General features: G+C 37.0%; 1 protein-coding gene across 3 annotated transcripts in view; it reads left to right on the top strand.

The window, feature by feature from the left end:
- LOC121858314 (succinate-semialdehyde dehydrogenase, mitochondrial-like) overlaps window positions 1–14,435 on the top strand; it is a 96,241-nt gene that overhangs the window by 62,605 nt on the left and 19,201 nt on the right. For all 3 annotated transcript variants that reach the window (XM_042354652.1, XM_042354654.1, XM_042354653.1), the window contains 4 exons: window positions 4,630–4,725; window positions 5,142–5,305; window positions 5,521–5,679; window positions 7,423–7,592. In XM_042354652.1, coding sequence (XP_042210586.1) covers window positions 4,630–4,725; window positions 5,142–5,305; window positions 5,521–5,679; window positions 7,423–7,592 — 589 coding nt within the window. The remainder of the gene's footprint in view (window positions 1–4,629; window positions 4,726–5,141; window positions 5,306–5,520; window positions 5,680–7,422; window positions 7,593–14,435) is intronic.

Consider the following 14,435-nt stretch of genomic DNA (forward strand, 5'->3'; position numbering starts at 1 on the left):
ATACTGAGTTTTCAAGGTCGACTGAGAAGAGAGTGCTCCTGTCTCGTAGTGAGAGCTTTTGAACTAGGCCTATATGATATTGGATATCCTAAGAATTAATATTGATGCGATTCATGAAGTATGACTATTATTAAATTGAAATTATGATAGATCGTTTATCAGTCTGAATAATGTTATGAGTGTCCCAAGAAAGTTATTAGCTAGGCGGAAAATATGTCACTTAGGCCTAAGCTAGCACCTTGGGGAGACGTGGAGGCTGATTCGCTCTCAGTCAGACGCATACAGGGAGCAAAGAGGGCAGACTGGCGTCAGAGAGGACGAAACGGTCATGTAAGTCTAGTCACCTGGTTTGCGCCATTGCAGTATAAAAGAAGGCCCCATTCGATCTCAGACAGGGGTTAGATAGGGCAGTGATAAATTAATAAGAGCCAACAGTGAGTCCATTTCAGGTTTCCATCAGAACCCACTGACGCGGAGATTGACTGGGGAGATGACTCAGTTTGAGACTGCCGTTGATGATTGATGATTAGCGATTGTCGAGTTGGAACGATCAGTACAGGCTTGTCACATTGAATATCAAGGATTCTTGAGTGAACAAGTGCTCCCGACAACTGAAATGACACGGACCAGCATCAGCATTGGGTGATCAATTTTCCCACGTAATTTCAGCACCACGTGTTTTTGGCAGCTATTAGTATTACCATACTGGGCCATATCACCTGCTGGCGTTTCTTCCCGCCCATGAATGCAATTGAGAGACACTGAGGCCATCTGAAGTAAATTAATGGTCACACACTGAGACCAGGAGTCTAGGAATACCCAGAGAAACATTTTATCTCCATCTATTACGGTGTATGTTGAGTTGGGTGAAGCAGGTTCCCAGGTATTGGTGAACTCAGTAACATCTAATAACAGTGATATATTTTTTTAGAGTAGTTAGTACCATTTTTTCAGTTACTGATATTATCTGATGTAGTTTAATATTTCAAATAATTTGATAATATTGTTTTTTTAATGTTGTACCAATTAAAACCAGAGGATACTATGATTTAGTTCTTTAAAGCATTTAATTTTTCCTTTATAATTCCGATCTCAGGTATAACCGTTGTTCCCAGGTAGTAAGCTGAAGGGAAGTGTGCATCTGTTGGGGTAATATAATTTTGTTGAGTGTCCTGAAGGCCTATTCAGGGTGGAGTTAATAAGTTCTTATTTTTTTATACCATTTTCTCAGTGCTGGATATAATTTTGTTGAGTGCCCTTAAGGCCTATTCATTGTAGAGTTATTAATTTCTTATTGTTTTAATACCATTTTCTCAGTGGTTGATATTATTTTGTTGAAAGCCCTTAAGGCCTGTTTCATGTGTGCAAGCAACAATTCTTATAACTTGAATTTATTGTTGTCTAATGAGGCATTGTCTGAGTTTCTAATAATTTCAATATCATGTATAACATTTATTCCCGAGAGTAGTGTTTTAAGTTCAGGTTAAGAGGTGCGCATATGTTGGTGTACCATTATTTGATTGTGTCTGTAGTGTTGGAGGGAATATAAGTGTCTAAATTTTACAGTGTGTCTCATTCATCCCAGTCACAGACGCTATCCTTCCACAGGTCAAGGACAATTCATTGGTTTAGTAAATTTAAGTGTTCTTGTGCTGGTTCGGGATTTTTCTCAAAGGGGCGCTTCCACTGCAATTACCATCTAATAATCTTTAATAAACCCCAAGTCAAGTGAGAAATTAAAGTCCAGTAAATTCCGACCGGTTACGATTATATATATATATATATATATATATATATATATATATATATATATATATATATATATATATATATATATATATATATATATATATATATATATACATATACATATATATATATTTATTTCATGTAAATCCACAATGAAAACGTGGATAAGATAAATCTTGATAAAATCACACGGGAAAACGGAAACAACGGAGTACCTTAGCTTTCGTCTTTATTCAAGACATCTTCAGAGGCAACTGGATTACATGGACAGAGAGAGGCTTAAATATACAGGGTGACCTTAAAAACATGAGGTCAGGTCATAATGATGTTATCCACTAATCCCCACACCAACACACACGTAGAGGAGCTTAAGAGAAGGGGGGTGACGTGACTAGTCAGGTCAGGTCAAAAATAAGGGACCCACAAAATAACTATCATACATCTAGATCAAAGGTTTTCAAAGCATTTTTAACCTTGGGCCACTGACAAATAAATTTATGTAACATATTATCAGTTTTGAACTGACCATCACTAAGGTTTATTGATTTTAATTCCTTAATCAAACTAGCTTCAACCAGAAGTCTTTCTGTGACACAAGATGATTTAAATACTTCTAAGCTTTTTTCCCAAGCAATGGGGTGATTATTATTCCTAACATGAACGAACAAGGCACTGCTTTCAGATGCTGTTCTGATATTATACTTATGTTGTTTCATTCTGAGCTGCAGTGTTTTTCCTGTTTGTCCTACATAATTACAATTACATTTGCTACATGGAATACAATAAACACTTCCACTTACATTCAAACTTGGGCTATTCCTTATTAACATATTGGTAATGGTTGAGTCATACTTGAAAACAACATTAATATTTAGAAGCTTGAGGGACTGAACTATATATATATATATATATATATATATATATATATATATATATATATATATATATATATATATATATATATATATATATATTTATATATATATATATATAAATATACATATATAAATAAATAAATAAAATATATATATATATATATATATATATATATATATATATTTATATATATATATATATATATATATATATATATATATATATATATATATATATATATATATATATATATATATATATATATATATATATATATATATATATATATATATATATATATATATATATATATATATACTACCGCCACTAAATTTATAGTTTTGGCATTTCTCATGATAAGTATATCAAGGAATGGAAGGGATCCTTTATTTCACTTTTCAATTTTGAGATGTGATACTTGGGACAATATCATTAAGCTTGTCTAAAATTCCAATGGGTCACTGTTTCTAGGCCAAAGACAAAAACATCATCTATATATCTATACCATGGAATAAGTCCCTATATTGGGTAGTAATCTAGCCTCAAAAACTCCATATAAATACAGGCTAGAGGAGCAGAAAGACAATTACCCATGCTCATGCCAAATATTTGCTTGTAGAGCTTCCCATTTACTCTAAACACATTGTCGGTCACATATAACTCTATCAATTTCATGAAAGTATCATGTAATCTTAATAGTTAAATCTAACAGTTGTAATTTATCTTAAGAAATGAAAGTAGGTCTTTCACAGGTATTCTAGTGAACAGTGAATTTACATCAAAACTTATTAATTCGCATTCTAGTTTCTGGAGTTTATCAATTAAATCACTGCTATTGTCAGTGGCCCAAGGTTAAAATGCTTTGAAACCTTTGATCTAGATGTATGATAGTTATTTTGTGGGTCCTTTATTTTTGACCTGACTTGATTAGTCACGTCACCCCCCTTCTCTAAGCTCCCCACGTGTGTGTTGGGTGTGGGATTAGGATGACATCATTATGACCTGACATCATGTTTTAAGGTCACCCTGTATATTTAAGCCTCTGTCCATGTAAAGTTTCTGAAGATGTCTTGAATAAAGACGAAAACTAAGGTGCTCCGTTGTTTCCTTTTCCTGATTTATATATATATATATATATATATATATATATATATATATATATATATATATATATATATATATATATATATATATATACATACATACATACATATACACACACATACGTGCACAATTGCACATACATATATACATATAAATTAGAGTGGAATTTAAAAACATAAGTATAATGGGGGAGCAGTACAACATGGGTTGTACAGTAATAAGGTTGAACAAGAGGACAGAGCTTTCAGGATTACGTCTCGTTGGCAATTACGTTTATTGCAATGGTATGTATGTATGTAGAAGCTTCCAAGTTGATGATGATGTTGGGAATTAGAAGTGAGGGTGGAGGAGAAGGAAGAAGAGAAGGAAGTGGGGATGGAGGAGAAATCACCTTTCAGGGGACCCAAGCTTGTTGCAGTAATTTCACCAATAAAATTTTAAGTTCACTAGGTGTAATTCAAGATTATTTTATTTAAATCAACACTGCACTGTGCTATTTATTATCAATATGTTAACTAAATTTCACAATGACTAATAATTTTAATATAAAAAATGCAAAAATATTAAAGAGCACAGCTTTCTTGATATTTATTAGCTCCACTGGAAACAAATGTAAGCAAAGAACAGATTACTGAATTGGCCGACTGGCCCATCAGCTGATGCTCACAACAAAACGTGTTTGTCGTAAGGACTTCGTTAATCGAAGTTTTGTTCGTTAACCGAATTGAAGATTCTTATGGGGGGTAATTCGTTAATCGAACCGTTCATTAACTGAGGGACCACTGTACTTTCATTCATGCTAGCATTTGTTGAAGCACTCAGTCCTTGACTAAGGTAATCACTCACTCATCTAATGTGACCTTTTCATCACTGGTTTATAGATGCATATGTTTCCTCCAGGTGTGATAAATGTTGTTACTACATCGCGAGCCAACACCCCAGCTGTTGGGAAACTTATGTGCACTAGCCCAAAGGTTGCAGGCATCTCCTTCACCGGTATGTTGAATATTTGTGGCCATATATGAAAGTTCACCTTATGCATTTGGTTGTTTATTTTGTGATGAAGGATGAAGTAACCATAGATATTGCCTTCATTATATTCTTTCTTTTTCTGAGATAGTGACTTTAATATCAATTTTACTAGAGTGCATTTTTATTAACCAGAGATCTGATCTTTCCATTAGTTATGGATAGTGGGGGTAAATTGGACCAGGTTACCTTTTATATAGTAAGTAACTAATGTTTGTTATGTCTGGTCTTTTATCTGCCAAGAGGTCAAAATAGTTGATATCTCATGGGAGCTCCTCTTTAAGGGATTATCTCACAAAATTTTTCAAAATATATGAGCCCCTGACCTTGGAGTATCACCAACCATGAAACTGATATTTATTTATTTATTTTTATTTTTTCAGGTTCCACTGCAATAGGACGAGTTTTGTATGAACAGTGTGCAAGTGGAATTAAAAGAATTGGGCTTGAACTGGGAGGCAATGCACCATTTATTGTCTTCAGTTCTGCAGATGTTAAATCTGCAGTGGAAGGCCTTATGGTTGCAAAGTTTAGAAATTCAGGACAAGTATGTATATATTTATTGTGTATCATAATTATAGAGGAAAGAAGTGTTGAAGGTTGATGAATTTCAAACCTTATATTTACTGTTGTGTTTAAGTTAGATTACAATAAAAGAATCTCATACAAGTATTTGGGTGATGCAGATTGTTCAGACAGGAAGGATTTCGATGTCAGCTTGAAAATTTAGGTTTATCTTTCTTATATTAGGATTTTTTGCAGGCGTGTATCAGTGCTAATAGAATATTGGTCCAAGAAGAAATATACGATAAATTTTCAGAAGCTCTGGAAGAAGCTGTAAGAAAAAGACTGACAGTTGGTGATGGCTTTAATAAGGAAGTCAACATAGGCCCACTCATAAACATCAATCAGCTGAAAAGGGTATGTTTTGAGACATAGAGGAGGTTGTTTGCATTCTTTTCCTTTTGTTCAAGAAGCAATAGGCTCAGGCCAATAACGTCTAATAGGTGCCTGAAAAACGCCGTTATTGGCGAAAACATTATTTGTGTGACATTAAAATACATGTAAAAAGGGTTTATTGGTGCCGCCACCCCAAGAATTTCACCCATTTTTTCACCTTTGAAGCCCTTAACACTTTTTGCTAGCTGAAATAAAAAGAATTGTTATTTAATTATCAAAATAAAGAATTTGAGTAATATAACACTTAGCTTGGGGGGGTTTTTGGGGTGCTTGGTGTGATGATTGTTCCGAGGCTACTGCGTCGAACCTCCGCCCACTTCCCTGGCCCCATCTCCGTCCCCACGCTGGCCCCTCACACCCGGTTCTCCCACTTCCGCTAACACTTCATCAAACCCCGCAAAGTCAAAATCTTCAGGTATTTCCCCAATGTCATCAATGTCTTCATCAACTTTCTATCACTTTTATCATTCATAGCTCGCTTTGCATTTCCATCACTACCGAAATATTTCTTAGCCAGCACAATATTCTTCTTGGTCTCCTCTAAGTTCATCTTAATATTTTGCACTGTAGACTCAGGACAGTTCAATTTCCTCACAATATCAATGTTCCGTGCACCACTTTCAATGAGTTCAACAATCTGTTCTTTATCCTTGACCGAGTAGACACGCTTCTTGTGGCTTTGTCTCTTAGCTTTGCAGTCTTTTTTCTCATTCACTTTAAAAGTTCCTGGTCGTTCAGGCGGCAAATCACTCCCTCCACCACCTCCCCCAGACCCCACAGGCAAAAACGCGGAAGCCACTATTGACCACCAACCCTCGCAACCACTGGTTATTGAGGCGAAAATCTCACACGTGGGTGCAGCACTGTATTTCACAGAGCCTGAGTGAGAGTGAGGAGGAGCGGATAACTACGTCATGAGCATGGCGGCAAACAAACCCTATCATTGGTGCGCTCGGACGCTTCCCACCAAATTCCGTTATTCAAGAGAATCCAGACGTTATTATCGAAAATGGGTATCTATTGTAACTTACCATTATTGTCGAAAACGTTATTGTGGATGTCGTTATTGGCGAGAGCCTACTAGATGGAGAATTTATCCATGTAACTGAAGTTGGTAGTAATGTTTGGAATAATACTGTATTTGTCTGATATGTATACAGTACAGTTGATTACAGGATTTTAGTAGGAATGTTTTAGTAAAGTACTGTACCTTATTTCCTACTCAGATGAGGGTAAAACACCATTTTTAGACCTTGTCAGATTGGAATGATAAGTGTAATTGCTAAGGGACTAGTTAGGTATTCAGGGCATGGCCATCCATATCAGTAAACAAATTATAAAAAACTTCATGTTGCTTTTAGGTAGTGTTGTTGCTATCGGCTGGCTATCATAATGTGTGCTATGGCAGTTATCTTGGAGAATGATAAGTTCTTGATGTTAAAGTTTATTGCTGTGGCAATGGTGAAGCTTCTGTTTCACCTGTGCTGAGCAACTAACCAAATTACTGTATCTTCATTTTGACTAAATGCATCTCTAGCATGTTGAGACATAATCTAGATCATTTTGCTGATATTGATATGAGTACAAGAAGTTTCTTCATGAACCTATGTGCCGGAAATAGTAAGATGGTTTATTAAACATTGTTTGTTTTTCAATGTTATTGTGCTATATCATGTTCAGCTCTAAAGAAATATCAACTTACAGGTTGAAAGGATTGTGAATGAATCTGTAGCTGCTGGTGCAGGAGTAGTACTTGGTGGAAAGTGCCATGACATGGGAGACCTTTTCTTCCAACCAACAATCCTTTGTAATGTAACTGAAGATATGGCATGCTTCCAAGAAGAGATATTTGGTCCTGTCATTGCCCTAAAAAAGTGAGAAAATATTTAATTTTTACACTAGTTTTATGAGAATTAAAGTGCTGTACTGTAGTAGTTCGAGCAGTACCTTGGCCCATATAGATTAGTATACAGTATTCTAAAAAGAAAAATAATTTGTATTCTGGAAGCAGTCATGATTTACAGGTATTGCTTTACTTCAGTTGCTGTTAATAAATACTCAAATGTTTGTCATACCTTATTGACTATAGATAGGGTTGACCACAAATAGAATCCAGGATACTCATAAGCAGGATAAAATATACTGTATTTCATAACAACTTTTGGAAATTTTATGATTTTTGCATGTTTGGATAAAGTCAGGAAATTTTCCTTCTGTCACTTATTAGGATGAAATATAATCCCCAGATTGTATGGCTATGGGTGTCTTCTCCCTGAGTAGCATAATATATCATTAAACAATTTGTTTTCATACATTATTTTCACTTTTTTCCCCATACAGGGTGTCCCCGAATTACAAACCCCCATTATGAATGAGGTTAAACCTGAAATTTACAGTACAGCTAGACCCCGACTTACGACTGCTACGACTTACGACCGTCGGGACTTACGACCGCCGCAGATTTTTTATTCATTTTTTTTTTCCTCTCTCAAATGACACGCATTTTCTATACCGAAACGTTTCCAGTTAATGTAGTCTCCATGTATAATTAGAAAATTATGGGGGCCCCATGTGCATTCAGCTGACTACATTAAAGGTAAGTGCTCAGTCACACTGTATCCATTCCTTATTATTTATTACTTTCACTGTACTGTATCCATTCCTCATTATTCATTACTTTTACTGTACTGTATTTCATTGTAGATTTTTTTTTATCTACGTCGGACTTACGACCATGTCGGACTTACGACCTGGATTTGGGTCCCTAACCCCGTCGTAAGTCGGGGTCTAGCTGTATTTGTTTACCTGATGACTTTTTTTTTTATTTTACTTTTACTTTCTGTAATTTGTCATTCTATTTCTTCTTTTGTCTTAAATTAAGTGATTTTATATGTACAGTGGTCCCTCGGTTAACGAACACAATTTGTTCCAGAAGGTTGTTCGTTAACCGAAAATTTCGTTAACCGAAAATTTCGTTAACCGAAACCATTGTTTCAATGGGATTTTGGGTAATTGGTTCCAGCTCACCGAAAATTACATAAAGTAAAAAAAAAAAAAAATGCAGTTAAGTACACTTATTTTGAGGTGTGTATGTAGAAGGCTCCAGGTTGATGATGATGATGATGGGAATTAGAAGTGGGGGTGGAGGAGAAGGGAGAAGAGAAGGAAGTGGGGGTGGAAGAGAAATCAACCCATGCTTCATGCCGCAATTTCACCCATAAAATTTTAAGTTCACTTGGTGTAATTCAAGATTATTTTCTTTAAATCAACACTGCACTGCACTATATATTGTCAATATGTAAAATAAATTTCAGAATATCCAATAATTGTACTATAAAAATGTAAAAATAGTTTATGTTCAAGAAAGTCTCAAGCAAGATGCTACCTCCACTGAGCAGACACAAACTGACGCCATTCTGGGTGAGTCAAGTAGTCTGTTTGGCGCGCTAAAAACTAGTTCCCTGTACTTCACTTATGTTAAATAATTGTTAAAATGACTAAAAATTTTAATATAAAACTTGGAAAATTATTGAATAGTACAACCTTCTTGATATTTACTCAAATGGTAACGAATTTAAGACCTAGAACCGATTACTGTATTGGCGGACTAATACTCCAGCTGGTGAGCAGGCGAAAGCATGTTTACATGATTTCGTAAGGATTTCGTTAACCAAATTTTTGTTCGTTAGTTGAAGATTCTTATGGAAGGTAATTCGTTAACCGAGGCGTTCGTTAACCAATGGATCACTGTATAAAAGGACTTAGGCTATGATATAGTGGGATTTTAAACATTGTTCTGTAAGTACAGTACGCACATAGCATGTGTTCTGACCTACATACAAATCCAACTTAAGAACGTCCTCAGGAACGGAACCCATTCGTAACCTGGGGACCCCCTTTATTTTAATTGTACTTTCATCATAAAATATCAGTCATGATTCCTCAGATGCACACATACAGTACCTGTATTGGCAATAGATTGAAAGGTGTTGATGTCCCCGTCTACTAGATATTTTGGGTACCGGATGATATTACACTCAAAACTTCTATATTTTTTCACATAGCAGTAGAGGTTTCCTTCATTTCCTGTTTTAATGATTTTATTCATGAAATGTGTAGCATACATTTTAAATTCACTATTAAAAAAACTAGGAGCCCAGCTCAAGTTTGTTTGCATGGTACCATGTAGAAGTTTGCTTACTAATGTGATCTCATTGTGGCCTTGATCTTGTATTTGCAAGAAGTGGAATAAATTTATGTAAAGAATGCTAAAATGGGAAGAAATGACAGCAATAAGGGGTTTGCTGGAGGCCATATAAATTAACAACAGTATACAGTGGTCCCTCGGTTAACGAACGGTTCGATTAACGAATTAGCTCCCATAAGGATTTTCAGTTCAATTAACGAAATCCTTACGACAAACACGTTTTGTTGTGCGCATCAGCTGATCAGCCAGTCTGCCAATACAGTAATTGGTTCTATGTTTACATTCGTTTCCAGTGGAGTAAATATCAAGAAAGTTGGTCTCTTGAATATTTCTGCATTTTTTTATTAAAATTATTGGTCATTCTGAAATTTAGTTAACATATTGATAACATAGACAGTACAGGGAACAGTGTTTGTGTGCCCATCAGCTAATTGAATCACCCAACAACGCTTCTCAGTTTAACTTTGTTTACATTGGAGTGAAAATCGAATTTGTTGGTCTCTTGAAAATTTTTGCATTTTTACATTAAAATTATTGGTCATTCTGAAATTTAGTTAACATATTGATAATATACAGTGCAGAAATTATTATGAAACATGAAGGAGGCATTAGAACCAATGCAATCTGTAAAGAATATGGCATGTCATCATCGACTGCCTCAACAATCAGCTGTTTGATATGCAAACAAAGCTGCCGGGAATACGACATACACACCTCAAAGTAAGTTAAAATACAGTATTCTATTGTGTTTTATTTATTATTATACAGTATACTATACAGTACTGTATTTAGTTTATATTTAATGTTTTGTTAATTCTATTACTGGTATACAGTATTTTGTATGTATACTTTTTCTGTGAGTTGAACCTGTATAATATGGACACGAAGTAGTACCTTAAGCTGTGTATTCTTATATTACTCTATTAATTATGTATAGTAAAGTATTACAGAACATGTATTAATCCTATGTAATATTTCCATTTATTATGCACCATGTTATGTATGTGAATTATCATATTTACATATTATGTATTCAGCTTGTGAATGCTGGCATCTGTACATGCCAGCGCGGAGTGATACAGAGAGTTGAGATCGCGAATTTTTTTTTTTTTAGTTTGAAAAATCGGCCCATGGTATTAATGATGTAGTTCTATGTGCAGAATCATGTGATATCTTCAGATTTGAAAAGTTTTCATTTTTTGCTAGGTAAATTTTAACTTGAAATCTTATGAAAATTCAGTATTCCCACCCTTTTACCAACACCACTAAATAGCTTATTTAAAGTAAAGTAAATGTATCAGGTTAATTTATTAGGATGAAAATGATCCAGAATAGTGAAACGAATGATCTTGACACATTTATTAAATTTATTATTCCTTTAGAAAACAAAATCATCAAATACAACAACTGGTTTTACTACTATGACCCGGTGTTGCTACCATAGAGAACATGTCTTTTCTTGCTTCTGTTTCTACTCATCACTCCCTGCTTTGTCCTTGAGCTCGGATGCTTCCTCTCTCCTGGCTGTACACAAGACTGCTTTGGCTGGCCTCCTTGCATGCCTAGCGCTCCTATACTCTGGGTGTCTGAGGGCCAGGCGGGGACATGCATAGGGGTTGTCAGGAAGCTCTGACTTGAACATTGAGCTTTGAACTTTACGGAGTGAGAGGAGCTCACTAGCCTGGATATTCCAGATCTATGAGATCAGTGAGGGTCTTGGCACCTATAGATTGACTGGGAGTCTTCTGACCCTGAAGGGTCGTCATAACTGATTAAATCATGCCCAAGATCTCTCTGTAAGTCTCCTTATCCAAGATCTTTTTGACTGCCACTCTTCTCCTCCTCATCCTTCTGCAGGCATTGTCTGCAGAACTTGCCTCGGGATAGAGCATACCAGGAAAGATCTCCTCTGTTCCTCCCACAATCTGAACAACCTTCATGGCTGACTCTCCTCCAGGAGCTCAAGCTGGAAAGAACATGCCTCGGACCTTAGGAGGCTTGGCTTGACGCCTTGGTGTTGAGACCAATTTTGGCAAGTAGACACTCAAGATAGATTGGACAATAAGTCTCAGGTTGTGAAGCTGGTTCCCCTTTCAGTTTATGATAGGCGGCCCAAATTCTGCAGAAACACAAGAGCCGTTGTGAGGCACACCTAGAATGTGAGACTGGACCCTATCTGCAGGTAACCAAGTCTATCAGGCATGACCCCAGTTTTGATGGCACTGCAAATCATGTAACCATAGTACTGGTCAGTACTCAAATTAAATCAATGACAATATGTGTCCTTAGTGGAGACCAACCAGATTTTTTCAAGCTGGTGCTTCTAACTCAGTGGCAGAATTAAGCATCTCTTGCGAAGGACAGACCATCTGTTGCGAAAGAGAGTCTTGCCATCAGCTCCTGGATCCAGATGTCTGAGTGGCAACTACCGTTGGTGTGGGGTACAAAACAATCCAGACCAGCCTCCTCCCAATCTTCGCTCTATCCACTGTAGCCCCCCCTTACCCTGTGTTAAGTATTGGTACCTGTCCTCAATGGCCTGCAGAGTCTGTTCGTTCTCTCTCTGAGCCAGTTCTGTGTTATCTGCCACTATCATGGTTTCCAGTCTCATCTTTCTCTGGGTAAAATGCCACAAATACTTCCTCTGGTTCACTGCAGCAGGAGTAGTGTTCTCCTTCACCATGGCAGAGGGGCTGTCCAGAATCTCCAACTTTCATGAACACTTTAGTGTCATCCTTCTCCATCAAAGAACAAACAATTGATTCCATTTTCTCTTATCCTTATCAAGCTCACTCTTCTAGGTTACTGACAAGGTTTCTCCTAATCTCCTTGCTTTGTTGCCAGTCTATCTGAGTGAACATCATCCAGGTGTTATCAAACCACCGTCAATCCAGGCAGCTGTTGCTATCTCTGCAGTTTCTCTGAGACCAGTGTGGTAGCATGCTGGCCAGAGCTGTCACCGAGGATATCTTTCCTATTTCGAATCTCTTATGCCTGGAAGGTTGGGATCATTATTTTCTGGGTTAGGACAAGAGTCACCATTCTCCTGGTCCTTTTCCGGATCAGCCTTGAAATCATTCCTTCTGAATCAGCCGGCTCCAATCATCGGCCTTTTTACCTCCTGGGCTTCTCAAGTCTCTTTTCATAAACGCTCTTCTCCTCTTCTGTCTCTCTGTGGCAGCCTCCTGTCTCTTGGACTCCGAATATCTTGGCACAAAGTAGCAAAACCCTATGTAATCTTCTCTCTCTGTGCTTTGACAAATGCCAGTTCGATCACAGGAATCTTCAGTTCAACACCAAATACAGGAGATGTGGGCCGCAAGGTTTACAGTCACGATGGCATCAAACTCAGGACCAGAGAACAATTGGGCACTTGCAAGTAATTATGTCAAATAACTGGTCAGTTGTAACAGCAAAAGCTGTCCTTAACTGCAGTTTTTTCCTCTCCCCAAGAGATATTTCTTGCCTTTTCCCCAACCTGGCTAACTTGATCTCTCACTAATTTTCTTCCTGACTTGTTATATTTAGGCTTGAACTGGCGTTAGCCAGAGTGTACTGTGCCAAGACAGCTTTGGTCATATCACTGGCAATGTCTTTTGTTTGTGTAAGTTCTTTGGTTCTTTTCACTGAGTTGCCTGATTAAAAACCGTATCTCTCAAAGCATCTCTCAATGTGAAGCAACTCCGACTGAGGGAGCTCTCTCCCAGACCAAGATAGTGACTGAGATGGCTGGATTTTTAAGTTCTCGTCCCACCAGCACAAGCAGCCATACATGGAAATATTATCCAACATAAATGCATCAAGAATCTGAAACAGAAAAAAATATTGTAAGTTGGGTTGTTAAAGAATGAAGCCAGAAAGCAATGTTCTTTATTTAATTGTAATGCACTAATGCGGCTGCCATTAGATTTTGATAAATTTCACTTTAAAATTTACCTAGCAAGGTGCAAAATATTGAAACTGAAATTGACACTGTTTATATATACTAATCTACCAAAAGTAATGGGCCGTGGTTTTGGCTGATCTTCCTCCTATGACACACCTAATCGCTAGTCCTTGTAATTGGCAGAAGCCGACTATCTATTGGTTCCACTGTATATCTCGTGCGAGAATAAGAACTATTTTCAAGATAACGTCATTTTGCGTATACCCTCAGTAGTGTAGAACTTGTTTTTGGGGTATCAGAACAAACATAGATGGCATGATGAGGTTCACTCAGTGATTCAGAGTAGACTTAGCCTTCCGCCGGACTGTATTGTGGCGTCTCGTCTTCAACCGTAGCCAGGATTTACAAGCCAGACTGGCCTCAGGACTTCTACGATTGTTGTAGCGAAGTGCTATGCATGCAGTGCTGTGCTGTGAAGTGAAAGTGTTCTCGCTTTAAGCTTCATGTTGTGTATTTTAATCAGGGTGTATGTACCAAACTGCAGTCCAATTGGCTGAAGGCTACCCAGCAAAATACAACCCCTCCGCCCCTCACGGTCATTGGGTAATTGAGCAGCGTGCATTA

Source organism: Homarus americanus, unplaced genomic scaffold (genome assembly GCF_018991925.1).
Source record: "Homarus americanus isolate GMGI-L3 unplaced genomic scaffold, GMGI_Hamer_2.0 scaffold57980, whole genome shotgun sequence".
Lineage (NCBI taxonomy): Eukaryota > Metazoa > Arthropoda > Malacostraca > Decapoda > Nephropidae > Homarus > Homarus americanus.